General features: G+C 39.7%; 1 protein-coding gene across 5 annotated transcripts in view; it reads left to right on the top strand.

Moving 5' to 3' along the window:
• LOC127582046 (DENN domain-containing protein 1A-like) overlaps nt 1-27,411 on the top strand; it is a 437,758-nt gene that overhangs the window by 216,915 nt on the left and 193,432 nt on the right. For all 5 annotated transcript variants that reach the window (XM_052037000.1, XM_052037002.1, XM_052036999.1 and 2 more), the window contains one exon: nt 3,663-3,773. In XM_052037000.1, the coding sequence (XP_051892960.1) occupies nt 3,663-3,773 (111 nt within the window). The remainder of the gene's footprint in view (nt 1-3,662; nt 3,774-27,411) is intronic.

Genomic DNA, 27,411 nt, shown 5'->3' with positions numbered 1-27,411 from the left:
CCCACTAATTTTTCCTGTAACCCATTCTCCTGACATTCCAATCAACTCCCCTCGGATTCTACCATTCACCTATATTGTAGGGGAAATTTATAATTGCCATTTAACCTACTACCTGCGCGCCTTTGTGTCGTGGGAGGAAACTGGAGCATCCAGAGGAAACACACGTGGTCACAGAGAGAGCGTGAAAATTCCACACAGACAGCACTGGTGATCAGGATTGAACCAGGGTCGCTGGAGCTGTGATGCAGTAGCTCTGCTAGCTGTGCCACACAGCGGTGTTGGTGTGTGTGTGTGTATATATAGAAAAAATCTGTTTGTGCTTTACGAATGTGACAAAAGGACGTTAGTAATGCTTAATCTACTGTTAATAAACTATTGTAGCCATATTAAAATATTTTGGGGCAAGTATTATTCTGAAATCTTTCTTTCAGTGTGGGAATTTGAATGGCGTGTATGGTTGATGCATTTGAAAGTAAAGTAATATCTATTAGATGTATTCAAAGAATTTTGTCATGGACCATTGTCCTGGCAATTTGTAACCAGAAAAAGCAGTAGCATTAAACATTGCTAAAGTAGGCAGCAATTATTACTGGCACCAAAACAGTGTGTGACTGTTCTAATACTGGCACTGGTGTTAACTGTTCCCTGATTGGTTCCTGCATAAGTTCAAGAACCAATCATGAAACATGACTTCGCTTTCATAAAATCATGCTGACTTTGCCTGGTTATGTTGCTTTTTTTCCAAGTGCCCTGCTGTAATGTTGTTAACAAGAGTTTTTAATGTCTTCCCTTTGACAAGTTAAGCTAACTGCCCTGCAGTTGCCTACTTTCCATCTCTCCCCCCCTTTTTGAATCAAGGATGTACGTTTGCTAATTTCCAACTTTCTCCAAATGTAGGGAGTTTTGGAAACCAGTGCACCAGTTATCTCACTGGCCACTTCTTTTAAAATGCTGGGATTGTCCCATCAGGTCCCAGAGATTTGTCAACCCACAGCTGCAACTATTTGCTCAGTGCCACTTCTCTGGTGATTTTTACTTTTTCTGAGTTCCTCCTTCCCCTCCAATTCTTGATTTGGATTTGTATTCTGTTTAGTGATGACAGATGCAAAATACCTGTTTCATTCATTTGCCATCTTCTCACTTTCTATTGTTAATTCCTGACTCACTTTATATTGGACCAATGCTCAGTTTAACTCTTAAATATCTGTAGTAACTCTTACCGTTTTTATCTCTGCCTAGCTTTATTGTGTGATTATCCTCACTAATCTTTGAATGATATTTCACTGTTTTTCACATTCTGTCCAATCTTCCGATCTCCCACCCACCTTGGCTCAATTCTGTGCTTTTTTTTTCACATTTTATTCTGCCTTTAGCTATTTTACCCAACCACAGACCTCCCCTTGGAATGTTTTCTTCTCGTTGGAATGTCTATTTTTGTATTCTGAAGGAGCCCCCTCAAATGCCTGCCACTGCATCTCAATTGACTTGATTTCTTAACCTCACTTTTGTGCCCATGTAATTGCTCTGATTTAAGTTTAAAATATTAGTCTTGAATGCATTCTCCTCTCCCTCAAACTGAATGTAAAATTCAATCATATTATGATCCCTGTTAAATAGGGAAGCCTTTGTGATGCAGTCATCGGTTAATTCCATCTTGTTTCACAATACCAGGCCTAGTATTATCCTCTGTTTTGTTCCAGAATGTGCTATTCCAAGAAGCTATCCCCTATGAACCCCTCATCTAGGCCACCTTTGCCCCTCTGATTTTTCCGATCGATACACAAATTGAAATCCCCCATGTTTATTGCCCTACCTTTCTCATAAGCTCCTCCTACAGTCCTGATCCTCGCCCAGGCTGCACCTTCATAGGCTTGGACCTCGGGATTTAGAGGGGATCTAAGAGGGAGCTTTTACATCCAGAGAGAGGTGAGTGCCTGGAATACACTGCCGGAGAGAGTGGTGGAGGCAGAATTGCTGACAGCGTTTTAGAAGTGTCCAGATGAGCACCTGATTCTCTCAGGCACTGAAGGCAAATGCTGGAAGGTGGGATTAATTACGGGCAAGTCCCCACAGGTCAGCAGAAACGTGGTGGGCCAAATGGCCTGTTTCCATGCTGAATGACTCGCATAATTTTCTTTTTACTGTGTCCTACTACATGGTTAGTGTTAGGAGTCACATACACCACTCCAATAAGTAATGTCTTGCCTTTATTACTTCTTATCTCCACCCAAGCTACTTCTGCAACCTGATTTTCCAAACTGAGGTAGAGGAGGAGCTGTATTGAGTCACGTTTTCCAAACTTCCTGTCCCTCTGAAATATTGTGTACCCCTCAATGCTCAAGTCCTGACCCACACTGTCCTACAGCCATGCCTCTGTCGTGTTCATCGAATCGTTTTCTTCATTTCTATTTGTGCTTACAGTTTAACATTGTTTTGAACGTTATGTGCATTCAGATGCAGATCCTCACATTTTGTCTCTTCATTATTTTTGTAATCCCAGCTTTAATTCTTAGACTTGCATGCTCCATTCCTTCCTGTCACAGGCTGTTTATCTTTTCTCACATCAATACCTCCCTTTCTAGCTCTGTCTCTATTGAGATTTACCCATCTTTGCAACCTTGATCCTTTAAGCCCACTATCACCCCCCCACCCCAAAACCCTGCCCCCCATGAGAGTCACAGAACAACACAGCACCGATACAGGCCCTTTGGCCCAATGAGTCCATGCCATCCATGGTGCCTACCCACCTAGTCCCAATTTCCTGCATTCAGCCCAGATCCCTACAAGCCCTGCCCCTCCATGTACCTATCCAAGTGCTTCTTAAATGATACTATTGTACCTGCCTCACCCATTTCCTCTGGCAGCTCGTTCCGTATACTCACCACCCTCTGCGTGATAAAGTTGCCCCTTAGGTCCCTTTAAATATTTTTCCCCTCTCACCCTAAATCTATGTCCCTTAGTTTTGGACTCTCCTACCCTGGAGAAAAGACTGTTACTGTCACTATTTCATTTAAAACCCTCTCTACTTCCTGGTTAAGTGGGTGGCTAGAACACTGGTCCTTGCATGATTCAGGTGTACACACTGGTACACCTCCCACTTTCCCCATTACTGGTACCAATGCCCCATGGACCAGAGCAGCCCACTTCTACCACACCAGGATCTGACCCATGCATTCATTTAGAACAAAGTATTTACATCTGTAAATGGCAAAAATGACGGTAAACCAGAAAATGTAAGGTAAGATTTGTATTTTGTTCCAGTTATAGATCTTGCACTTTGAAAGATAATAAATTGTCTTTTGTCTCAGCCACACGGCCAAAGCAGCTGCAGAAACTGACAGAGGGGACTGATAATTGGGGGAGGTGGGGGGGATGGGGGGGTGGTGGTGTGGAACTGATCTGTCATAGTGACAAACAATCTGCTGGCTGGAGGAACAGCGGGTCGAGCAGCATCTGTGGGGGAGAAAGGAGTTGTCGGTGTTTCGGGTTGAAACCTGCATCAGTAGATAGATTTCCTGATTGTATAAACTGTGCTATTTTTGAAATTTTGAGGGATTATTATCAGAGGTTATTGTCAATGTGTATGAACAACCTGACAGTTTTTGACAGTGATGCTAATCTACTCTTTTTTTTAAAAGTTTGATTATGGTTTTCTGTTTCAGAGAAACCTGACAGAGTATTTTGTCGCTGTAGATGTCAGCAACATGCTCCATCTTTATGCCAGCATGCTGTATGAACGCAGAGTTCTCATCACCTGCAGCAAGCTGAGCACTGTAAGTAGCCCCGACGGCCCCAGAGCATAAATATCGCAACCTGTTCCTGTGACCACCATCTCACATTGTTTATTACAGCACGTACCTAAATATTATTTGTGTTTTATTCACACAAGACGTGCTTATTCATAAAAGACATGGAGATTAATGCCCATAGAGATTGGGCAAGGTAACCCCTCCATTACATCCCCAAAATATGCCAACTATCCTTTATTGGTACTTGGCTGGCAGCACCCTTGTCAAAGGCAAGAGTCACATCCAGTTCCTAAACGCTGCTCATAGCTGCTAAGACATGGCTCCACCCTGTCTGTGGAATACTGCTGTAATTCAAGTTTGTGTGTGCACTGACATTTATGCATACAGTATATATTTAAAGATGTTTAATGAAAAAAATGAACTAAAGGAATATCTAGAAGCTTTCCCAATGTGGAACATACTTATTTCTAACCTTATAAGGTTATGTTGAAGGTGCGGGCAGTCATCTGTTTGCTGCTGCTGCCTTTGATGTGCATGCTCCTTCTGTTGTGAATTCTACACCCCATCACCCATGGGAAGTGTCGGGCTCAGTTTTCGATCTCCTCAGATATTTAAAGCCAAGATTACTCATGATTCTTATGCAAGTCATAGGCACGAGATCCATTACTCTCTGCCCTGCTTCTGATTCTTCCAGGTCTTTGGATCACCTTTAGAAGTAAAATCTCTGTGAAAGATTGATATTTTATATATTTGTGTCCATTGGAAGATTAAATTTGGAATTAAAGTTAAAATTGGAAGTTTTAAATTTGTAGAATCTGGAAGATTATTAAGATAGTACTTTAAATGGTTCTAAATATTAACCTGATTATTTACATCTATTTGCTGTGCAATTTTAACGCCTCACTACATTCAAGTTGGTAAGTGTAATCCAAATGTAACTCATTAGGGTTGCCTTAAATACTGATCAATGAATATTGCTGGAGAATGTACCAGTTCACTGATTGAGAGAAGGCAATTTTCTGTTACCACTGAAGTTCCCTAGAGAGAAAATTCTGACAAAATAATAGTGCCTTCCGTGAGAATTTCAGAAACCTTGGTGCTTGCACTACTATAACTGCACCGGTGGAAGTTTGGAAATGCCTTGACATATTGTTGATAGTATTTTTAAAGCAGTAGTTTGGGTAACCGTATTCCCAGTTGTCCAGAATACAACAGCTGCAAAATAAAACCCACCCACACAGATCCCTGTGTACAAAGATTTTGTTTCTTTGGAGTCGGCTCCAGCTGCTGCTCTGATCACGAGTTTAAATGTTTGTGTCATGAAGGTGTAAGTCAGTCTCTCGTGGTGGCTCAGAGGATTGTTGCCACTAAATTATTCTGGCCAAAGAACGGAGTTCTCCTGTCAGGATGGCAATTATCCTTAATGCTGTTGTGTTCTACACATGAGTTTAGCCCAATGGGTGGTTAAAATATTTGAATTTGCTGAATAAATGGAAGATTTTGAGGAAAAATCATTCACGTTTCTTCTTGTTAGTTGCAATATAGCTGACTCATTGTCAGGCAAAAAAGAGGTCAGAGCAAGATTGGTCACAGTTATGACACTTGCCCAACAGAAAACCTTTCAAATTACTAAAGTGTAGCCAGCAACTATGTGACATCTCAGAGAATGGTAGTGTGGGGGTTAAGTTGCTGGACTGGATCAGGGTTGTTTGGGAATTTAAAATTAAATTAATCTGAAATGTAAAAGCTGGTATAAATAGAAGTAACCATCAAGTACAGACTGTTGGTTAAACACCCATGGTTCACTAATGACCTTCAGAGAAGGAACTCTGCCATCCTTACCTGGTCTGGTTCACATGTGACTCCATACCCACCAAAGTGGGAATTGGATCCCAACATAAAGGCAGCAGCTTTAGGAAGGAAGAAGAGTGATATGCCAAAATCAGATGCAAAGAATGTAACTCCTGATGGAAAGTTCATTGTATTGAAAAGCCTAAAAGATAAACTAAGAAACTAACTGTGTAAGATTATAACTTTAATTTTTCTTTGGATTGGTTTGAACATTTTTAACATTCCCCCTCCCCCCCCCGCCCCCCCCCCCCCGATAAAATCTGCACATTATTCTGATGCTTTTCATCTGTCAGGAAGTCCTTGAACACATTTTTGCCACCTCAGTGACATAAAGGACTCTTATCAACTATGATTACTTCATCCTCTTCTGACACTGTTCAGACTCTGCAGTACTTAGGCTCCCATCAAGTACCAGAATGATGAAAGCTCTGGAAGATCGAAAAGCACTATCACCCTCAAAGAAGGTTTCGCATCAGTGAAATTATGGTCATATTGCACTCATACTTCAGAAACACATGCTGAAAAATTGTTTCCTTTCACTAATCAATAAGTTTGTGATGTACAGCTGAACAGAATGACAGTGTTGTCCCACTTGATAGACTTTTGCAGTTGTTAAAGCATAATGGAATTTTCTCTCTAAGTAGCTACATAGCAGCTCAGAACAGATGTGTTACCTATCACACGGCTGAAGCCATCCAGAAATAAAAGCTTTCCATGTTCCATTTAGTACCCTTTTATAATTTACATTTCCATGTGTACTGAAGTTAACTGTATGTAGTTCCATCCTATATAAGATAAGATGTTTATTTATCAGTCACATGTACATCGAAACACAGTGAAATGCATCTTTTTGTGTTACTGAGAATGTGCTGGGGGCAGCCCGCAAGTGTCACCACTCTTCCAGCGCCAACATAGCATGCCCACAACTTCCTAACCCGTATGTCTTTGGAATGTGGGATGAAGCTGGAGCACCCGGGGGAAACCCATGCAGACATGGTAAGAACATACAAACTCCTTACAGACAGTGGCGGGAATTGAACCTGGGTCACTGGCACTGTAATAGCGTTATGCTAACCGCTACACTACCGTACTGTAACAGAATCTGAAGGAATTTGCTTATATAAAGATGTTGGTAAAATAGGTATACAATAACTTTAAGTGCAACTACGCTACACTCTCTGGGTCGTGTTGCCTTTGAATATTCAATGGCATTCATCACTCAACACCTGAAGGATAATGCAAAGGGAGCCACAAAGTGAGTTACCTCCATGAACTGTAAGTGGTTTTCACACAAATGAAAGATCGGCTGTCACCAGTAGTTTAATTTGCATTCAAGTTGAACATTTTGTATATGTAGCAAAATGGCACAAACATTTTTTTGGGGGTGCATTCGCGGGCAGCTACACACTATTATTTTTGCCTGTTTAATATGGTTGTTTGAATCAAATTGTGAATAGAAACTGTGTGGGTTTCACCCACTAGTGATTATTTTACAAAAGCAAAATACTGTAGATGTTCAAAACTTAAAATAAAAAAACAAAAATTCTAGAAATAGTCTTCTGGCCAAGAAGCATCTGTGGAGAGAGAAACATAAAGTTTCAGGTTGATGACCTCTCATTAGACTTGTAGAAAGGCCATTGAACTGAAACTGGACTGGTAATTACTGGGGTCACTACTGGTACTTCCACTGTGTTTTCCTCTTGGAAGGTGGGTGGATTGGAGGAGAGGCTTTTTGATCGCCAAGGCAGGCACATTCTGACTGCCCACCTGCCTACAAAACTGGTTCATCACTGCACCCCAGTGAAGTGGAATTTCTCAGCCTTTGCATCAGTGGACGCTCTCTCCCATTCAATAAGGGATCCAGTACCTCTGAGATTTTCCAGCACAACTGGACAGTGAATGGTGAGGAGCCCCTTGCTGAGAGAAACCCAGCTCTCCCAGGGTCTCTGGGATGAGGTGGGTGGTGGAGAGGAGGAAGTCAATTTGGTTAATGTTGCCCATGTAATTGTTTGCCCAAAAAGCCAGAGGTGTTGTGGGCATATTATTAAATTCAGGTAGTAGCTGGCCCTAATTTTTTACATTATAAAAAAACAATTTGAATTTTTTTTTTCAAATTCCCAATTCCTGCCAAATGACTGATGTGGAAATCCCGGTGACGTTTGTCAGTTGTGTCCTTTTGTTGGGGTGGTGTGTGTGGCGGATGGTGTGTATATGAGGCAAGATTCCACTCCAAAAAAGGACACAACCAAGAGATGTCAACATAGCTTCCATAACAATCACCTGTGAATTGAAGGCAGAGATGTTGTTATGTATGAGAGGGCTGATTGTAGAGTCATAGAGAGAAACAGCATGGGGATGGGCTCTTTGGCCCACCCAAGTCCATGCTGACCATCAAGCACCCATTTTTACACTGCCCTGACTCATTTTATTCTCTCCACATTGCCATCAATTCCCACCAGATTCTACCACTCATCTGCATGCTATGGACAATTTGTACTGGTCATTTAACCTACCAACCCGTCTTTGGGATGTGGGAGGAAACCAGAGCACCATGTGTCACTGGGAGAACGTGCAAGCTCTGCACAGACAGCACCCGAGGTCAGGATCAAAGATGGGTTGCTGGAGCTATCAGGCAGCAGCTCTACTAGCTGTGCCACTGTGCTACACTGACACGGCGTGACACACGTGGCATTCCTGGCATGCTGATGAGCATCATGTGGTGTGGAGGGTGCCACGGGTTTTTGAGTTCGGCATCACTTGACAGAGGGGAGCACGTTGTGGCCACAAACTATCAGGGAGGTAGAGGTGGAACTACAGTCACATGATCCAACCCATTAACTGGCTTTCTTTATAGATGCTGCCTGACTTGCTGAGCATCCCTGGCATTTTCTGTTTTTATTTCAGATATCCAGTATCTGCAGTTTTAGCTTTTTGGTAGGATGTTGAAGATTTGCTGTTTGTATCTTCTGCTTACAATACCATGGTGTTTGTGTACTGTTAGTGCCAGCATGAAACCATGCAGCTTGTACCTCACCATCTCTTAGCTTGTTATAGATAATGAATTGCTGTTGGCTGAATGCTGCCCAGTTGCATTGTGTGAATGTTGGTACCATCATTATCAAAAAAAAGTGAAGTGGAATTATTAAGAAGATGATCTATGTGTTAAGGAGCAATGTTTAATGTCTGTTCTTTGAGCAGTGAACATGTTTAGCTGTCCGGAGAATAACACAAGTATTTGTAAACTCCCCGATAGTCTGTGGCCACAATGCGCTCCAGTGCTAATCCCGAGGAGCAGCTGAGTTCAGCACCCTCACGTGATGTTCATCGGTATCAGGTGAAGGAGAAATTGTTAAAGTTGACTCGGATGAAAGCTGATTGGGACAGTGGGCTCAAAATTCAGGATCGTGTACAAATAATTATAAAGGAACCGCAGGGCAGCTTGAAAGAACTGGTGTAATAGTTCATGAACAGAGTTGAAGCAACATCTGTGAGGAATGCAATAATATGAACATAATATTAAACCAAAGTTCAGCTGGTTGAAAGTACTGGATTGTCCAAATAACTTTGAGAGATAACAGGTAAGACCGTCAATGGCATGCAATTTTTTATACATTATAAACTAGTGTCATAATGCAGAGTTGAGACAAGGAGTAGAATAGAATCTGGAAAATATCAGGCAAAAATACTGAGAAATTTAGTGTTTGAGTTCAATGGGATAAGTGTTTTTTTGTTTGCAAGGAATTTTGTCGTAATTCTGGACTAGATAGAGGGTCACACATAATCCTTCAAAAAAATATTTTATGATAAACAGAGTATTAAGATATTATTAAGGTTAAGATATTTATTAGTCAAATTTACATGGAAACACGCAGTGAAATGCGTCTTTTTGCGTTGCTGAGAATATGCTGAGGGCAGCCTGCAAGTGTTGCCACGCTTCCAGCGCCAACATAGCATGCCCACAGCTCCTAATCTGTATGTTTTTGGAATGTGGGAGGAAACCGGAGCACTTGGAGGAAACCCACACAGACACAGGGAGAACATAGAAACTCCTTACAGACAGTGGCCGGAATTGAACCCAGGTCTCTGGTGCTGTAACAGTGTTACACTAACCACAACACTACTGTACCGCCTTTGTGTGAAGTATATGGAAGTGGCAAATGGTACGTGACATCAACAAAAAAAATCCCTTGCATTTATGTAAAACTTTAATGTGGAAAATTCCTTTGGCTCCTATAGAATCTAGAAGTGTAATTGCTTCATTTGGCACTTTCCTAGTTTGTGTAGGGCATGTAACACCTGCCATCTCACCAGTTCCTGCAGCACTATCCATGGCCCCAGATACTTCTCTGAGAATGATGTGGCAATTTACTTGCCTGGTATCTGCAGCTCAGACCTGTACCAGAAGAACAAATGCATTTTGGCAGAGCTTTGTCGAGATCCTCCTTGCTGTCTGAGTTATCATATCTCAGTGTTTCATAGCTAAGAGCTGTTGTACAATTAAGTGAAAAACATGAGTGTTGACCTTGTCATAGAGAATTAAATAACAAAACAATTTTTTCATGAATTGATGAGAAGTAAAAACAATTAGATGCCTAAAAACCCATTATTAAGATAGAGAAGTAATTTAAAGAACAAGATGTGAAACACGACAGTTGTACAGGAAAAGGGTATAGACAGTGAATGAGATGGGAGGGAGGGAGGATTGGCAATGGCACAGAGCTCAAGTACATATCCAGGAGGTCCACCAGCACCAGAAATCAGTGACGTCAAAGGTCCAGTGACAGTCCTTAGATGTTTAGTTAAGTTAAAGGTGCTTTATAAACCTCTTGTTATATCCAGATCTGCTCAAACATCTTGATGATAATTTGGATCACAGGAAGCTTTTTCACAGCAGTGAAAACATTCTGGAGGAGTCCAGTGGGAGAAAAAAAATCTTCAGTGGAGTTTTCCTGCAGAGATGGGATTTCCTGTGGTACCCGAGGGCCTTGGAATAGGTAGTCATTAGCCCCAGGACAGGTCAGCAGTCATGTCATTTTGATTGAGCATTTTAATTCAGGCCCTTCACACTGTTCAGGCTTAGTAACTGTTTAGATACTGGCTCCAGTGATGAGATTCCTAAAAGGTCATCATCACGAGCACATTCCTATTACAATATTATAATCACCTTTCTGACATGCCTGGTGTTAGCTCCCCTGTAGAGTTTGCATTTAATCTTTAAGGCTTTGACACTTCTAATAAGAACCATGATACTCTGGTGATCTAAACCCAGAAGACTTCAAAAGTCAAATTGGAACAGTTTGTATTTGTACAGTTGTTAGAGAAAATGACAGTAGTGAAGAATCTTGCTCAAATTACATCCTAAAGAGCTGAGTTTTAGCATTTTGTCTAATTTGCCGAAATTTCTAGAATTTACAATCAGAGCAGTGAAGCTGTTTCTTTCCTCTGTTGGTTTGAAGGTGTATTCAAATACAAATTCTTTTAATGTAGGATCCAAGAGAAATTGTTGTCACCTTCATGAGGATAAGATTCTCATATGTTCTCCCTCCTCTCTGAATTTGCACTTTATGACAGTGTTGGTCAGATAATTTTATTGCCCTTTGCAGTACAGAAGCTTGCATTATTTAGGCAGTTATTGAGTGTCCCAGTCATGATCCTGTCCCAGATTAGTATCAGCATTGGCCTGACCCATCAAGAAAGTATTGGGAATCAAATCCTCTTATCAACATCTTACTTGATAAGAATAGAGCAAAGTCTCAGTTGAAAATACCCTGACTCTCTCTCAGGAGTTTATTAAAGGCATAATCTATATGTTAGTTCTCAATTATGACATGTTTCCATTTTTAAAGTCCCTGCCTTGATGCCAGAATCCAAAATCTGTGGATATTTTCTTGAATTTCACACAAGTTACTCTTTTTCCAGAGTGGAAGTGAATGGACAGCAACCTACCCCCAGTACCAGATGGTAGTAAGTTTTTATGCCCATTTATATTTTCTCAAAACCACTTACAATCAAAATGCCTTAAACGCATCAAGATTATGACTCCCATGATATGCTTCAGCGGCCAGTCCCTTGCCAAAAGAGATTGTTAGGCTCAGGGAACATGGGACATCTTTACAATTGTTGGCATTGAATGGTTACAGGTTTTAAGGAGACACAAGAGGTTCTGCAGATGCTGGAATCTGGAGCAATACACAAAAAGCTGGAGGAACTCAGCCAGTCATACAGTATCTATGGTGGGAAATGGACAGTTGATGTTTTGGGTCCAGGTCCTTCATCTGGACTGGCCAGATGCTTGAAACTATATTCAAAGAATGGTCTGTCCACTTGTCAGAAATAGAAAATATCCAAAGTAGCAAAACATTTTCCATCAAACCTGATAATAGAAGCAAGTGCATTGTTAGTCTGTGCCAACTCAGGAAATTAAATCAGCAGAGACCTGTTCCAAAAACTTAAATTGAGGGGTGGGAAGTGTACACAATGAAAGGTATAACCACCATTAAAGTTGAGCTCCACTTTACACTGTTATCATGCTGAAAATTTGGCTTTGAACTCTTTTTTATCTAATTTTCAGAAGAAAAAGGGAAGTGTTATATCAAAGTTGGAGTTACTAAAACAATATTGCTTTTAATAATTTAACAGCTGCTGTATTTGAAGGAAACTTCTAGGTAAGTAGCTTTACGAAATCTTAATGCGTCTGCTCTTATTCTTGAACCAGAAATTGCCTGGAGCTTTGACGTTCAGTCATCAGTCTGTCTCATTATAAACAGCTTGGTTTCAGTATAGTGATCACTAATCAAATGGTGACTGTTACACGTGTGTTATTTCTATGCTTGACAGAAGGTGTAGCCAAAGCTTTTCTCCCTGGAATTGCACACAGCAGTCAGTACAAGCCCCAGTTGGTGCAAATGAGGTTATCTCTAGGCCATCTAGTTTTCATGCTAATTAACAGCAGTTTCAGTTTCTTTTCTGGTTTACAACTCCTACTGAAAAGCACCATGTCCCAATTACAGAGTGCCAAATGGATCAATGCAGATTATAGAAATATAATGGTGTCTCAGCAGGGACATTTATCCCTGCACTGTTCAATTAAATGGCATATATTGATTGGTTTGGCTCAGCAAATGTGTGATTGTTATTGGAAGTTAAATAGTTCCAGTCCATAACCTGATTGCTTGCATAGTTACTGAACTATCCATTGTCTCATGGGATGCGTTGACAATGTTATACTGCTCATTGTTGATATACAGTATAATGGTGGCCCCGTGTAAAATAATGAGACAGTTGCCATTACCAGAGATAAAGTTGAGCAATGCAAACTATTTTGCTTCATTTGCAGTCATTCTAAGATGCTGTTCTATAATCTGCAGTATTGGCATGGTATGTTGTTTAATGACTCCACGTGCTATTGCATTGACAAAAGAATTGTTTATGAATTGGTAATTTGATCTGATGCCATTTGAAGTGCTGGTTATAATTCCATAGGTAGCTAATGTAAAAATATTTTAATATGCTTCAGCACACCCATCTTAGAATCCAAGTTGTCATGAGTGACAAATCTTACCTAATATGCTATTCAATATCTTCTAGCTTCTGTAATAACAGTTGTATCTTATTATGAAAAATCCTATAAGCCTCCAAGGTGCTATGGAAGCTATAAAATTACAGGAAGACAGTTACAGTTTTCAGTTTATTTTAATGCTGCAACTGGTGAAGAGATGTTTGCTATTTCATAGTTAATTCCCTAGTTGTATTTCACAATGATTTAAATGAGATAGAGTAGTAGACCATTTTATGTCTTTTATCTAACAATGATTGTAAACAAAGAAATTAACTGTGGGGTGGGGGTGCGTATTGACTAATTCTAATTTAAATCAATTACATTAGTAGCTCTCAAAAAATAAGTTACCTGTGAATATGTTCTTTGTGAATTCTGCTCGCTTTATACCAATACCAACATACAATTTGGAGCATCCAGTAGGAGTAACACAACTTAGTCAAAGATGCTTCTATATATATAATTACGTAAACAAAATACAGACCTCGTTTAACTTTCTGCTGGTGTTTCTTTGTTCTGTCATTAACGCTGGATATGTTGACAGTTCAATGAGGATGAGAGCAAATCTTTATAATCCTATTCTCTTTGTCATTCAGCCTAAGTATGATTGATTATTAATCTATGTGAATAACCAAGATTGACATAAAATTATGGCTTTGAAATATAAATCTCTGTAAACAGGGTTTACTTGTTTAAAAAAAAGGAGCATGTCCATCTTCAATCAGTCCACCCCTTGGCATCTGTTATGTTTTGTTTCATGGGGAACACCGTGAAAAAGGGGGTCTGACAACTGCAAGACACAAAGAGAAGGTGCAGTTCTCTGTCATGGACAGGCGAGGATAGTGGGGGAAAGAGTTCTTCTGTTCAGTGTTTGTGCCAAGGTTGTGAACCTGAGTGTAAAAGAGAAACTGTGTGACATGGTGCGCAGAACAAATCTTACTCTTTGTAAGAAAAGTCAATGAATAAGTTGAAGTACAAATGAATGTAAGTAATAATAAAATAATATTATGACAAATGGATTAATTCAACATTTTCATTGTCTATACTTGATCATGTAGGCTCCTCGATAAAGTTGTACTGATTGCTTTGCAAATTGGTGCTAACCTAGACACTTACATGGGGATTTATTACTATTTGATGTTCCTTACCTGTCAATATCAAAACTAAATGGAAAATCTATTTCAGTGCATCTAGTTTGCTTGTTGAGACCGTTTATTTCCAGTATTTATGTTGCTTGATCTTCTGGGGACTGATATAGTGAGTGTGAAAGACAGGGAGAACTTGAAACTTTTACTTTGGCTTTGAGGCACAAAGTGCAGGTAAAGCCTGTATGAATGCACAAAAAAAAACAGGGTAGGAACAAGGTCAGTAAGGTCATTGAAGCTCATTCTTCATGCACAGTAATTTATCCTTTTAGATCAGCTCACTGAATCGACCACTGGCTGGGAGCCACAGTAAGGGGAGTCCATTCACTGGGGACAGTTAATGTGAGGATGTGGAAACTGAAAAGGAGCCTTAAATTTGTATTTGATTTTAATGCCATGTTTAAGATGATTTACCATATTAGTGCACCTCTTCGAATGGTAGAAATGCATCTGGATACCTGTCTAATTCATGATTTTGTCACAGTAGCTTCTCTCGTTGCCATGCAGTCATCTCAAGCATCTTCCTTACGTACATTTGGCATAAACTTAGAGGTCTGCTTCTAAATGTGTAGATCGATGCTAATAACATCCAGGTCTAAATTTTCACCACCTTCCTTGATCCTGAATTTTCACCTGGATAAGTTATTGTTTCTTGATTGAGCATTAACATGTCTGAAGGCATTTTGTTTGAAACTTTTGCACAGTGGGTGTTTCTTTGCATCTTTTCCTCTCTCTTGGGTTATTTTCTCAACCTAATCCAGTTTACTTCGCTGGTGTCTTCAGGCCCACCCCATAAATATCCAGCTCATCCATGTTCCATGTCCTATCCCAATTAAGTCCTGCACATCCATTAGCACCGTCCAACAGAAAAATCCTCCATTTCAGTTACTTCCCTGCCTTATCTCACCTCCCTGCTGGAATCTCCTTATGACTTCAGCAGGTGGGCTGCACTGTTCTGGCCAGTTTGCTGTGTGTTTTCTCCTCTATCACTGTTCCAAAATCAGTGGGAAAACCACCGAGTAACCTGCATTGTAGCAGTTGGTCTTTAAATGTGTCATGGTAGAGATGTGATACTGTGATACATGCAGTTTTCAATAATCTTCTGAAAGTTTATTCTATCCTGTAGCTCTTCTGTTGCTTTCTGCTAAGAGACCATCAGTGTTGTCTGAAATGGAATGTAGGTAATGACTTTGTGAATGCAAAAATCCCTTGGGACAGTTGTTCACAAGATACCTAATGCCATTGTTTCTCTGGGATAAGTGGAAAACATTCTTTGGTAAGCTCATTTGTATGAATCAGGTAAATAGTCTGCATTTTAACTTAACAGGCCTATAAAACTTCTAGACATATACAATCAATTCCATCACATGAAATATGACATTTTTTCACTCATTGGGTTGTGAATCTTTGGAAGGCTCTGGTTGCTCAGTTGGATGTAACCAAGTCTCGAACTGGTAGGTTTTTGAATACAAAAGGAATCAAAAGATAAGCTGGGTGAGGTAAATTGAGGGACAAGATCTCATTGAATGGTGGGGCAGGCTTCTGGGGGGTGGGGGGGGGCCTCTGGCCGACAACTTCAACTACTATTTCTCTTCCAGGATGAAGTGTCATTGAGTTGAAATGTCAGTTCTGTTTGTCCCTCTGCCGCTGCCGCCTGACTTCTATTTCGGTTTCTTGTTTCTTATTTCTTGTTACATTCTTGCTGTAAAAGTGCAGCTTTATGGTAAATAATGTGAGTGAGAAGGGAGGCTTTTCTAATTTTGCCCAAAGAAACTTGTCAAAGGTAGAAGGGATGCTGTGCTGAGGATGATTAAAGTAATCCTTATCTTTAACATTCAGCAAAAATGAATGGGTAGAGACCTTGGATGTCATTTGGGCACACAGGTTAGTTACATAGTAATACAGAAACAATGTTCATTTTGTCATTTCTTGCCTCATTTAAAAGGCTGAGCTGTTATCTTGTAGACTGACACTACCAGGGCAATGTTTTTTGGCATTTATGCCCCAAAAGTCAAACATTTCCTAATATTTAACACCCCTTAATATTAAAAGAGAAGATGCAGAATCCAGAAGGAACAACTGAATCTCTAAAGATTCTATGGATTTGCAATCATTTCTCTCCTTTAGTGACTGGACAGTGGGGTAAGGTGTCACCCAGAGGAACTTAAATTCCTCACATGAGTGACCAAAAGCAAACACTCTGTTCCAAGCCCTGTCATTAAACTTTATTTTATTCATACAGCATGGTAACAGGCCTTTCCGGCCCAATGAGCCCACGCCGCCCATTTAAGCCCATGTTCACCTACTAACCTGTACGTCTTTGGAATGTGGGAGGAAACCAGAGCACCCGGAGGAAACCCACACAGTCACGGGGAGAACGTACAAACTCCTTACAGACAGCGGCAGGAATTGAACCCTGATCGCTGGTGCTGTAATAGCGTTACGCTAACTGCTATGCTACCATGTCACCCCTGGGAAGGGAAGAGGTTAGTAGATGGGCAGAGATTATTCAAGAATGTCTTCAAAGCTTCCCTGCAAATAAAGTAGGAGGCCCACTGATTCCTGGGAATCTCAGGCCCACCTCTGCTCAAGGTGGGGAAGGAACATTTGGGATGGTACTGAGAATTTCAAGGCTATGAGTTGGAAGCTCACGGAAACTGCCACTGTCCTATCAGGGCAACTCCTGCCCCCATCAGTGGAAGTGTCTGTGGTTTGCTCAGGACTCTGTACATTTTTGTATAAAGTGCTGGTGAGGATTTGGGAATGCACTGGCACTCCTTGGGGTGGACTGGTGGGGGTGGGCGGTGGTGGTGGGTTTGGGATACTGGGGCTCTGGTGTGCGGTAAGAGGGGTGATCTCTAAACCATTGCTACAGGGTGGGGAAGGGAGTGAAGGGAAGTCAGAAGATTGGCTGGGGAGGGAGAGATCACGGGGCCAGAGTAGACAAGTGTAGGGTTGTGAATGTTGTGGGGAGGGGCAAAGATTGAGTTCGGGTGGGCACTGCAGGAGCAAGACTAGGTTGTCCCAGAAATGCCGATTGTCAGACAGACATCCCCAGGATGACGTGATTCAGGTTCACAGAACCACAGAATGGTTGCTGCGTGGAAGGAAGCCATTCATCCCATTGAGTCTGTACTAGCTCTATGTAAGAGTAACTCAGCAAGTTGCACTACCCTGCCTTCTCCTCAATGCCCAGCAAATTCTTACCTTTTAGTTACTTATCCAGCTCGTTTATGAATACTGAAATTCAGTCCACCTCCTGGTAGTGCATTCCAGACCACTCGCTGCGTGTAAATAAAAAAAAGTCCTCAGTGCTTGAAACTGTACAGGGAGGTATGTGATCACCTGCAATCCTGATGTAGAAATTGTATCCAAGTTGCAAGGGTGACTGATGACAGCAAGTATACAATTTCATTTTCTGGCAAATGCAGTGCCAATCAGAGATGGCTATAATGTGGCCACACACACTGAAAAGTTTACATTTCATATGCATTATACTACGGGGAACAAAAGCATTATGTGGTTGAATTTCCTGGTGTGTGCATTCTGCCTTTTTGGGAGGCAGTTAAAAGACGACCATGTTTATGGAACTGGAGTCACGTGGGTTTGGAATCGGATAAGGATGGCATATCAATATCCCTGAAGTTAGTTTCATAGTTGCCATTACTGTTGGTAACTTTTTATTCAAGATTTAGTTCATTACTTGAAGCTAAATTCTCCAGCTTTTGTGCTGAGATTCGAATGTGTGTCTCTGGACCATCAGTACAACCTTCTGATGTTATCCCACTAGACTACATTATGCTCGTATAGTTCTCTAACTGAAGTTATGTTTATAAATGATCACAGTTTACTTGCCATGCTAAATTGACACCTCTCTCCCCAATATAAGTGCTGCAGGACCATCACTGACATGAAAGTGATTATAGTAAGGTGATTTCACATGGATAGTTTGTATCACAAATTTGGCACAAAAAGTTAAAATGGAATTATAAAAATAATGGCTATAAAGTGAGCACGGAATATGTAGGTGAGCTATGATGCTGTACTCTACATCTTTCAATTATTTCACCTGAAGATCACATGGCCTTACTTCACTTGTGCAACACCACAGAAGATCAACTAGTAATGTATTAAATTTTCCCATGTAAATTGCCCATTCTCATCTATGCATTGGAATATTTCCACCAGCAGCTGTTGATTCACAAGCATCATAGACTGCAGTTCCTTCCCCAATAGCATTTGCAAATGCAGCTTGCAGGAATCTACTTTGTTTTAATTTCCAGGTCAACACAAGAGCCAATAATTTATCATTATAAATGGCCGAAACAAGAACTGAACTGTGTTTTATGTACTATACTTCCTGACATTTGAATTGTGATGTGTGTTTTTATGAAAAGAGGGTTTGGCTAAGGACTACTGGACAATCAGAGGCAGCTCAGTAATGTTAATGAATATTTAATTATCTGATTTATAAAAAGTCTTTCACATTTTTAGGTTGAGCTGTTAGAATACTAACATGAAAGGCTTATGTGGCACACTTCAGCAGTTTATGAATATTCTCTCACTCCTGAGTGTGTGTTGCATATGATACATTGTGCTTTACACTACAATTTAAATGCATACATATAGTTAGTTAGTTTGATGTGCATTGAAATCTTTTCTGAAAATTCATATCTCATATTTCTCATATTTTCTTATGGCAGAGAAATAGGCCATTCGACCCATTGTATCTCTGCTGGCTCTCACCTGTACCATTTCCTCACTTAAGACTGAGTAACCTACTCTCCCACATGCCAATAAACTGTAGCAGATTTTACTTGATAAGACTGAAGTTTACAGAAAAGATTTTATTGATATATTACTGAAAAATAGTATTGCAATTTTATAAAATTATGAGAAGCATAGATAGAGTAGACAGCTGTTATCTTTTTCCCAGGTTCGAAATATCTAATACTAGAGGGTATGTGTTTGAGGTGAGAGGGGAAAGTTCAAAGGAAATAGGCGGGGCAAGTTTTTTTTACACAGAGAGTGGTGGGTGCCTGGAATGGGCTGCCGGGGTGGTGGTGGGGGCAGATATGATAGAGATGTTTAAGAGGCTCTTAGATAGGTACATGAATATGCAGAGAATGGAGAGATACGGACATTGTGTAGACAGAAGGGATTAGATGTCGTTAGCTTAATTAGTTTGCATAAAATTGTGAGCCGAAGGGCCTGTACCTCTGCTATTCTGTGTTCTATGTTCATTGTGTTATGTGTCAGTGGTACGCTTGATTCTAGAGAAAAAGGCACAGGTTCTAGTACTGGATCTTGATCTAAAATGTTCTGGTGTTTCTTAAGAACATGAGTGAAAGTAGAAATAGGTCAAGTGCTCCCTTGAGCTTGCTATTCCTTAATGCCTCCATGTAATGTTCTTTAAAGCGAGAATAAGCATTCTAAAATTTGTGCGCTAATTCTGAGGATTTGAGTTAACTAACCATAACCATAAGTGTAAGTGATGGGAATGAAAATATTTGGAGCATTAAGTCCTACTGCAATAAATAGGAAAATAACTGGGCTGGAGTTCCATGACAGATGTCGTTAAAGGAATGAAAACCAGATAATTTGCATCAATTTTCTTTAACATTTTCATTTGAAACCTATGTCAATTCCTCTCACCTTAACATGTTTCTTTGTATGGCAGTGTATCCACCACAGATTCCAGAGAAGTGGTACATTTGTTCTTCATTGAATGATGGCTATGATATGAAAATTACACATAATGTTTGAATCCTGATGTAAGCAGAATTGACTTGGGAAAGGCTGGAGCAAGGCATTAATTATATGGGGTTAAAAAACAAGTTTCCAGTAATTCATGCCTAACGATGAATATTGGTTTCCAGAATAAATACACAACATGAGCCATTTTTGTATTTTTTTAAAGTCCAAATGCCCTTAGAAATTTAATTTGACTCAAAAGTAGAAATAATATTTTGTGAGGTTTGTAACTGCATGGATTAGTAATTTAGTCAATTTTTACTAAATTGAATATGAATGTCGAGAGATTATTTTGGTAACCAGGTATGCAGCTCAAATTCACAGACATATCTAAACATGGTTATGTATTCCATAAATTGTGTTCTCATGATTTTGTGCTTCCAGTTTGTTAATAAAATAAATTCCCTTCATTGGACTCAGTGCAGTGACCCCTCGGAGGCAAACTATCTTTGATGGAATTGAAAGAGATTGATAATTACCCCTTGATGAATATTCATAATGACTGGATACTTTGGGCAAAATTTACACCAAATGATTTTCTGTTTATTTCCTGTGAGGTTTTGATGGGTCACTCTATATGTCACATTGTAGTTGAACAAAGGTGACCTTCACTGACATTCAGTTTATGTTTTTTTTCTGCTGTTATTTATGTTTGTAAAAAGAAAAAAAATGTATTCTTAAGGAATTTCACGTAGAATGTGGAAAGATTGAAATTATATTGTACATTGCTCGAGTGGATGTTAAGCTGTGTTTCATTACTTCCAAATGTGTGATATATCAGTAATTTCAAACGTGATGTGCATTTATCTTGGGAACATTCTAACCTGAATTATTCTCTAAGGAGTTTGTGGGAGGATTTCTGTTTAGTTTTCACTGGATTACATGTGCATTATTTATAGGTAGGACATGACGTAGTAAAGAGTAGTAGGTAACTTGGCCTACATAATGAACTTCAGTGAAAATTCTTTGTCACTGAATTTTGCAGGGGGCTGATACGTCCTCCCTTTAGTGTGTGTGTGATGTCTATTACACATGGAGGTATGCTAGTTACTCCCGTGGAATGACAATGAGGAGTCAAGCCCATGTGTCTTTGGGTTATACGGGTTAATTAGAACAAGGTCTGCAGACATAATTTAGTCCACATTTTAATGTCACACTTCCTGGCCTTTTTCCCACTGCAATACTTTAATATTATATCATAATGTAGTTAACCATAGGAAATGTCAATTTTTAGAAGTAGTCAAATAAAGTTTGCTGGAACTTAGAGTTTCTGTGCAGTAAAGGGTAAGAAGACGAGGAAGAGAAAATTACAGGTGAAATGCTGCAATCACTGGTACTGGGGTGTGATCATTGTTTGCAGAATTTATTTGTTTTAGGGCTATAGTATCCACACATTTGTACTGCATTGTTATGAATATTATTTTATCCCAAAAATAAATCAAAAAAACAATTTTATACTGCTAAGAATATCAAATAGAAAATTACTTAAAATTGAAACATGTAACCACACTGACTTGGGACTCGATTCTTGTAAGTGCTTACACCTGAAGGATGCTGAGAGCATTTGAGTGCATTATATCATAAAAGTCAAGGCTGTAACATAAATGCTTTTTAGCACCTGGGCACCAGTTGTTTCTATTGTTTTAAAAATACATTTGTCAGTGGTTTTGATGGGAATCTGAAGTCACTTGCTCGATTGCACTCATGGTGAGTTGACAAATGCTTTTCTGGATACTGTTGTCCAATTAAAATAATTCCAAATGTCAATGAACCCTCCATGATATTAAGCAGTGATACAAAATCTCCCAGAGCTTCAAACAGTACAGCACTTGGAAGGGCGTACTGCTAATTTGGCAAATATGCTGTTACACCTATTAAAGATGCTAATAATTCGTTCAATGTACATTAACCTGACAGGCTATTATTATTTTTTCCCATGTCCCTTCTTGGATTTTAAATTCAACAGTGTTTGGTAACATGCCAGAACAAGGTGCAACCTCACAAATCCAATAATAATGGCCATTTAATAAAAAGACAAAAAAATATAGAAGGTCTAAAAATATAGATAAAAGACCTTATGAGTGAAGATACAGATTTTAACACTTAACAAATAAGAAACAACCCAATATGCTGGTTTTGAAGTTGTTGAACAATGTATTAGAACCTAGAACAGTACAGAACAGGAATGCAGGAACCCAGCAGGTCTGCACAGAAGGGTCTGTTCCTGTGCTGTACTGTTCGATGTTCTAATGCCTATTGATTGTCATTGCCCCCTCACAAGCTCTTTCCAGCCACAGACTGAATCAGTCTCCTCTGAACCAGGCTGGTTACAATTTTGGTCTAATATTTGCCCATTGCTTCCTCTGGAGAGAAAGCTGTTATGAATTTTTCTGATGGTGCATGAAACTAAAGAGATTTAATTTATTTTCCAGACATCTGCAGAAGTTGACAGTTGTTCACAGGTTGGGTTCCAGATATTCTGTCTGCCCCAGCACTATTTCCACCTCCACACTGTTGCCCAACCGCTCCCCTGCAACAACTCATTTCCTGCTAAACCCCTCGCTTGTGCCTTTGTTACTTCCAGATTCAATTATTCCAACGGACTCCTTGGCAGCTTGTATTATTTTAAGACGGAACTTATACAAAGCTGTTTCCAGTGGCCTAATTCACTTGAAATTTCAATTCCCCTACACTGGCTCCTGGTTGAGCAGTGGTTCAGTTTAAAAATTCCCACTGCTGCTTTCAAATCCCTCTGTGGTTCGGGCTCTCCCTGTCTATGTAGCTCCTTAATCCTTTGAGCTATCTACACTCCTTCCATTCTGCTTCTTCAGCACCTTTGAACTCATTCATTGCACCATTCATACATTGCCATGTCTTCTTAACTTTCTTAACTTCCCATTTTGACAAGCATTTGGTCACCTGTCCTTGTACCTTCTCAATTGCAAAGAGGAAAAAACCGCTAATTACTCATTTGCTGAAAACTGAAACAAAAGAAAATGCTGAATATGCTCATCTGGTCAGGCAGCATCTGTGGAGAAAAACAACTAATATTTCAGGCCAAGGATCTGAACAGGACAGTCATGTTTTAAGGTGCAGAAAAGGGGTTGGGGGTGGAAAGAACAAAAGGTGGGAACCAGGTGGAAATGATTGACATAGGTTGGTGTCAGCTGAGAGAGGGCGGTTAATTGCAGCCCTTCACAACTTAAAACAAGCATGCTTTCCAGCTTTCGCTGGTTCTGACAAAAGGTCTTTGACCTGAAAAGTTAACTCTAATTCTCTCTGCACAGATGCTGCCTGACCTGCTGAGTGTTACCAGCATCTTCAATTTCATTTTTAATATTTCATTATGTGGCAGAGGGTTAGTTTTGTTTTTTGTTTGAAAATACTCCTGTAAATCACCTCCGGACTTTTTGCAGCATTACAGTTGCTATGTAAATGGAAGATGTATTAAATAAAGAATAAGTTATAGTGCTGTCTTTCAAATAAGTTGAATGGACATTGAATAATAATACATGGATATTTTTCAGTCTAAACTAACATTTTTCAGGTATTTATAATTTTATGATTTTGATCAACGCTGCTGTACTTTAATATACTGGAATACTAGAAATAAAAATACTTCTGGTTGCTCAAGGTTGCATGGTTTACTTTCAAAATATCTGACCTGGAGTACCTATTTGTACGGTTAGCTTGTGTCCTTAAGGTCACATGTAACATTATGAATAATGATGGGATGTTTTCAATTCAGACACCGTAAATGACAGTGATTGAACAGTCAGCGCCTTGTGTGTTTTGAGGCTTGCAGGAAACACTGTCAACTTTTGCAGATGTCTGGAGAGTATACCAAATCTCTTTAGTTTCATGCTCCATCACACAAGCTCCTAGCAGTTTTCTCTCTGGAGGAAGCTGTGGGCAAGTTTTGTTCTTAGTAACAGAAGTTTTGTTGTGTAGTCTTCATAACATTCTTGAGTGAAATAGAGCAATTAATTTATAATGTAGGGGAGCCAGTGGATTGAATGTATTTGGATTCCCACAAAATATTCAGTAAGTGATTGTTAGATAAAATTAGACCTGATCTGATCGATTAGAACATAGAACAGTACAGTACAAGATCAGGACCTTGGGCTCCCAATGTTGTGCCAAACTAATTAAATACCTAACTAAGCTAATCCCTTCTGCCTACACAATGCATATTCCTCCATTCCCTGCACATTCACATGCCTATCTAAGAACCTTTTAAACACTTCTATTGTACCTTCCTTTACTACCACCCCTGGCAGTGCATTCCAGGCACCCACCACTCTCTGTGTACAAAAAAAACTTGCCTCGCACTTCCCCTTTGAACTTGCCCCCCCTCACCTTAAATACGTGCCCTCTACTATTGGTCATTTCGATCCTGGGGAAAAAAATACCGGCTGTCTACTCTATCTCTGCCTCTCATAATCTTACAAACTCTTACTAGGTCTCCCCTCGGCCTCTGACGCTCCAGAGAAAACAACCCAAGTTTGTCCAACCTCTCCTTATAGCACATGCCCTCTAATTCAGGCAGCATCCTGGTAAACCTCTTCTGCACCCTCTCCAAAGCCTCCACATCCTTCCTATAATGGGGTGACCAGAATTGAATGCAATACTCCTGATGCGGCCTAACCAGAGCTTTATAAAGCTGCAACATAACTTTCTGATTCTTGAACTCGATAACTCTATTAGTCTGTTAGAAGAAAATAGTGGGAATAAATTGTCATTTTCAGGTTAAGAAGTTAAGATAAGATAAGATCTTTATTAGTCACATGTACATCAAAACACACAGTGAAATACATTTTTTGCGTAGTGTTCTGGGGGAGCAGCCCGCAAGTTGCAACTAATGTGGTATGGCATGGGTCATGCTTGAGGCTTGGCTAGTTACAATCTATAGGGAATGGTGCTATGAGTTCAAATTTGCTGATGACGCAAGAACAAGGTTGCAAAGATGAATAGATAAATGAGTGGATAAGAATGTAGCAGATGGAATATAACAGGACATTATTATCTTTGATATGGAAAAATAAAAGCATTTTTTGCATAATAGTAGTAGGAAATGTTGGTGTTCGGAAGGAACTGGGTGCCTTACTGCATAAATTGTAGAAAGTTAACATGCAGTTACAGCAAACAATTAGGAAAGTTAGCCTTCATTATGAAGGGATTGAAATATATATGTTAAGAAATCACCACAATTATATAAGACATTGGTGAGACCACACTGTGCTGTGGATAGTTTGTCTCCTTACCTGAAGGAGGATTTATTTGCCTTTGAGGAGTTCAGTGAAGGTTCACTGGGCAGATAAGTGGATTGTCCTGTGAAGAGAGATTGTGCGAACTGAACCTATGTTCCCTTGAGTTTAGAAGGATCAGAAATGATCTCATTTAAACATATAACATTCTTCGAGGGCTGGATGGAATCACTGCTTGGAGCATGTTGCCTTCGGCTCGGATGTCTGAAACTGGTCCTCATCAGCCATCTGACTGAATGAAGGAATACCTGAAAGGATTGTGAATCTCTGGCACACTCTACCTCGGATGCTCAGTCATTGAATACATTCAAGGAAGAGATTGATAGATTTTTGAACACTCAGTAAATCAAAGAATATGGGGCTAGTGAGGCAAAATGGAGCTGAGCTCAATAAGCCATGCGCTTAGTGAATAGCAGAGCGAGCCTGAAGGGGCAAATGACCTACTTCAACTTCTTATGTCCTTGCAATGTAGAAATTATTGCAACAAAAATTTACACGTAAAAGCTAAACTTGCATAAAGGTCAGCGTGTGATGAGCTACAAATAGAAGGTATTTTTTACCCTTCATTTCCTGCTGTGACTTTACAGTTTTTCACTGACAGCCCCCAGCTCCTCTTACTGTGGGTTTCAGATGGGATGGTGCATTGGCTTCCTCTACACTTCCAAAGTCAAGAATCCATTCTTCTGCAGACATTCAGATTTATGAAATAAATTGAGTATTGAAAATAATGTTTCAGCTCCAAGATCCTTGGTGACTGTTGCACTAATCCCTCTTCTGTGTCACATGCAAATGTTCAGATATTAGAGAGAAGCCTCGTACCACATTAAGGGAATATAAAAATACTACCCAAGTTCTGCAAAATGTAAACCATTGAGATATTGCCATCTGTGACTTATAAATCAAATTTGCTTAATATTTCAAGTATTATCAAAGTAGGCTGTTAAAAATGTGAGTGGTCTATTTCAAGAGTACAACAATCTTAATTTTAAACTATCAAATGAACTTTCACTGTACTTTTAAATTATTATAATAAATCTATTAATTTTTGGCACCCACTATATTTCACAAATTGAACTTCTGAATTTGAGTCAGGTAGTTGTAATAACATCAGCAGCAGAAGGCGATGGTCAAATGTCCCTCGAGCTTCCTGTGCTATTCAATAATATCATGGCGGATATGTTCTTTGGTAGCACACCCCTGCATGATCCCCTATAATTCTTGATTCCCCTATGGACTAAAAAATCTATCTCAGCCTTGAATAGCTCGACCTTCACAGCTCCCTGGAGTATTGAATTACAAAGATTCACAACTCCCTGAGAGAAGAAAATTCCTTCTCATTTCGATCTTTAGTGACTGAGCCCATTTGTTACAGCTTGTCAATCTGAGAATGGCCCATTGAGCCCTGCACTTTTCTGCCTGTTAACCCATCCTCTACCCACACGTGAACCTTTATCTCGTGCAGTAACCTCTTATGTGCCACCCTATCTATGCCGAATTTGAATACATTATGGCAAATGGTTCCCCAGTAGATGTAGTGTATTTGTTGCCCAATTTGGAAATGAGAAAGACTTGCATTTTAAAAGCACCTCGATTCACGGCCAATGAAGCAGTTTTGAAATATAGTCACTGTTGTATTACAGGAACATGGCAGCCAATTTGCTCACAGCAGGCTGCCACAAACACCAACATGATAATGACCAGATCATCTGTCATTTTAGTGATGTTGACTGAGGAATAAACATTGGCCAGGACACCAGGGATAACTTCTCTGTTCATTGAAAGAATGCCATGAAATCATTTTACTTCCACTTGAGAGTACAGTTGGGTCTCAGTTTAAAAAGAAGCTTATTTAAAAAGAACCAGTTGTTTGGAATACTGGACAAATTATTTCCCTGCTGTTATAATGCTTTATCAGTAAGAATCTATTCATATTTTGTAATAATAGCTGAAAAGTTCATCAGAAATAATCTGTTTTAATTAAGAATTACAGTACTTTAAACTTAAAATTTACATACTAAGGAAATTGGTTTCTTAACGTGTTATTTGTTTGCCTTTATTTAAAGAAGAGAAAATATTAGTCTGGAGACACA

The sequence above is a fragment of the Pristis pectinata genome, chromosome 23 (genome assembly GCF_009764475.1).
Source record: "Pristis pectinata isolate sPriPec2 chromosome 23, sPriPec2.1.pri, whole genome shotgun sequence".
NCBI lineage: Eukaryota > Metazoa > Chordata > Chondrichthyes > Rhinopristiformes > Pristidae > Pristis > Pristis pectinata.
This window is presented reverse-complemented; position numbering and strand designations above follow the sequence as displayed.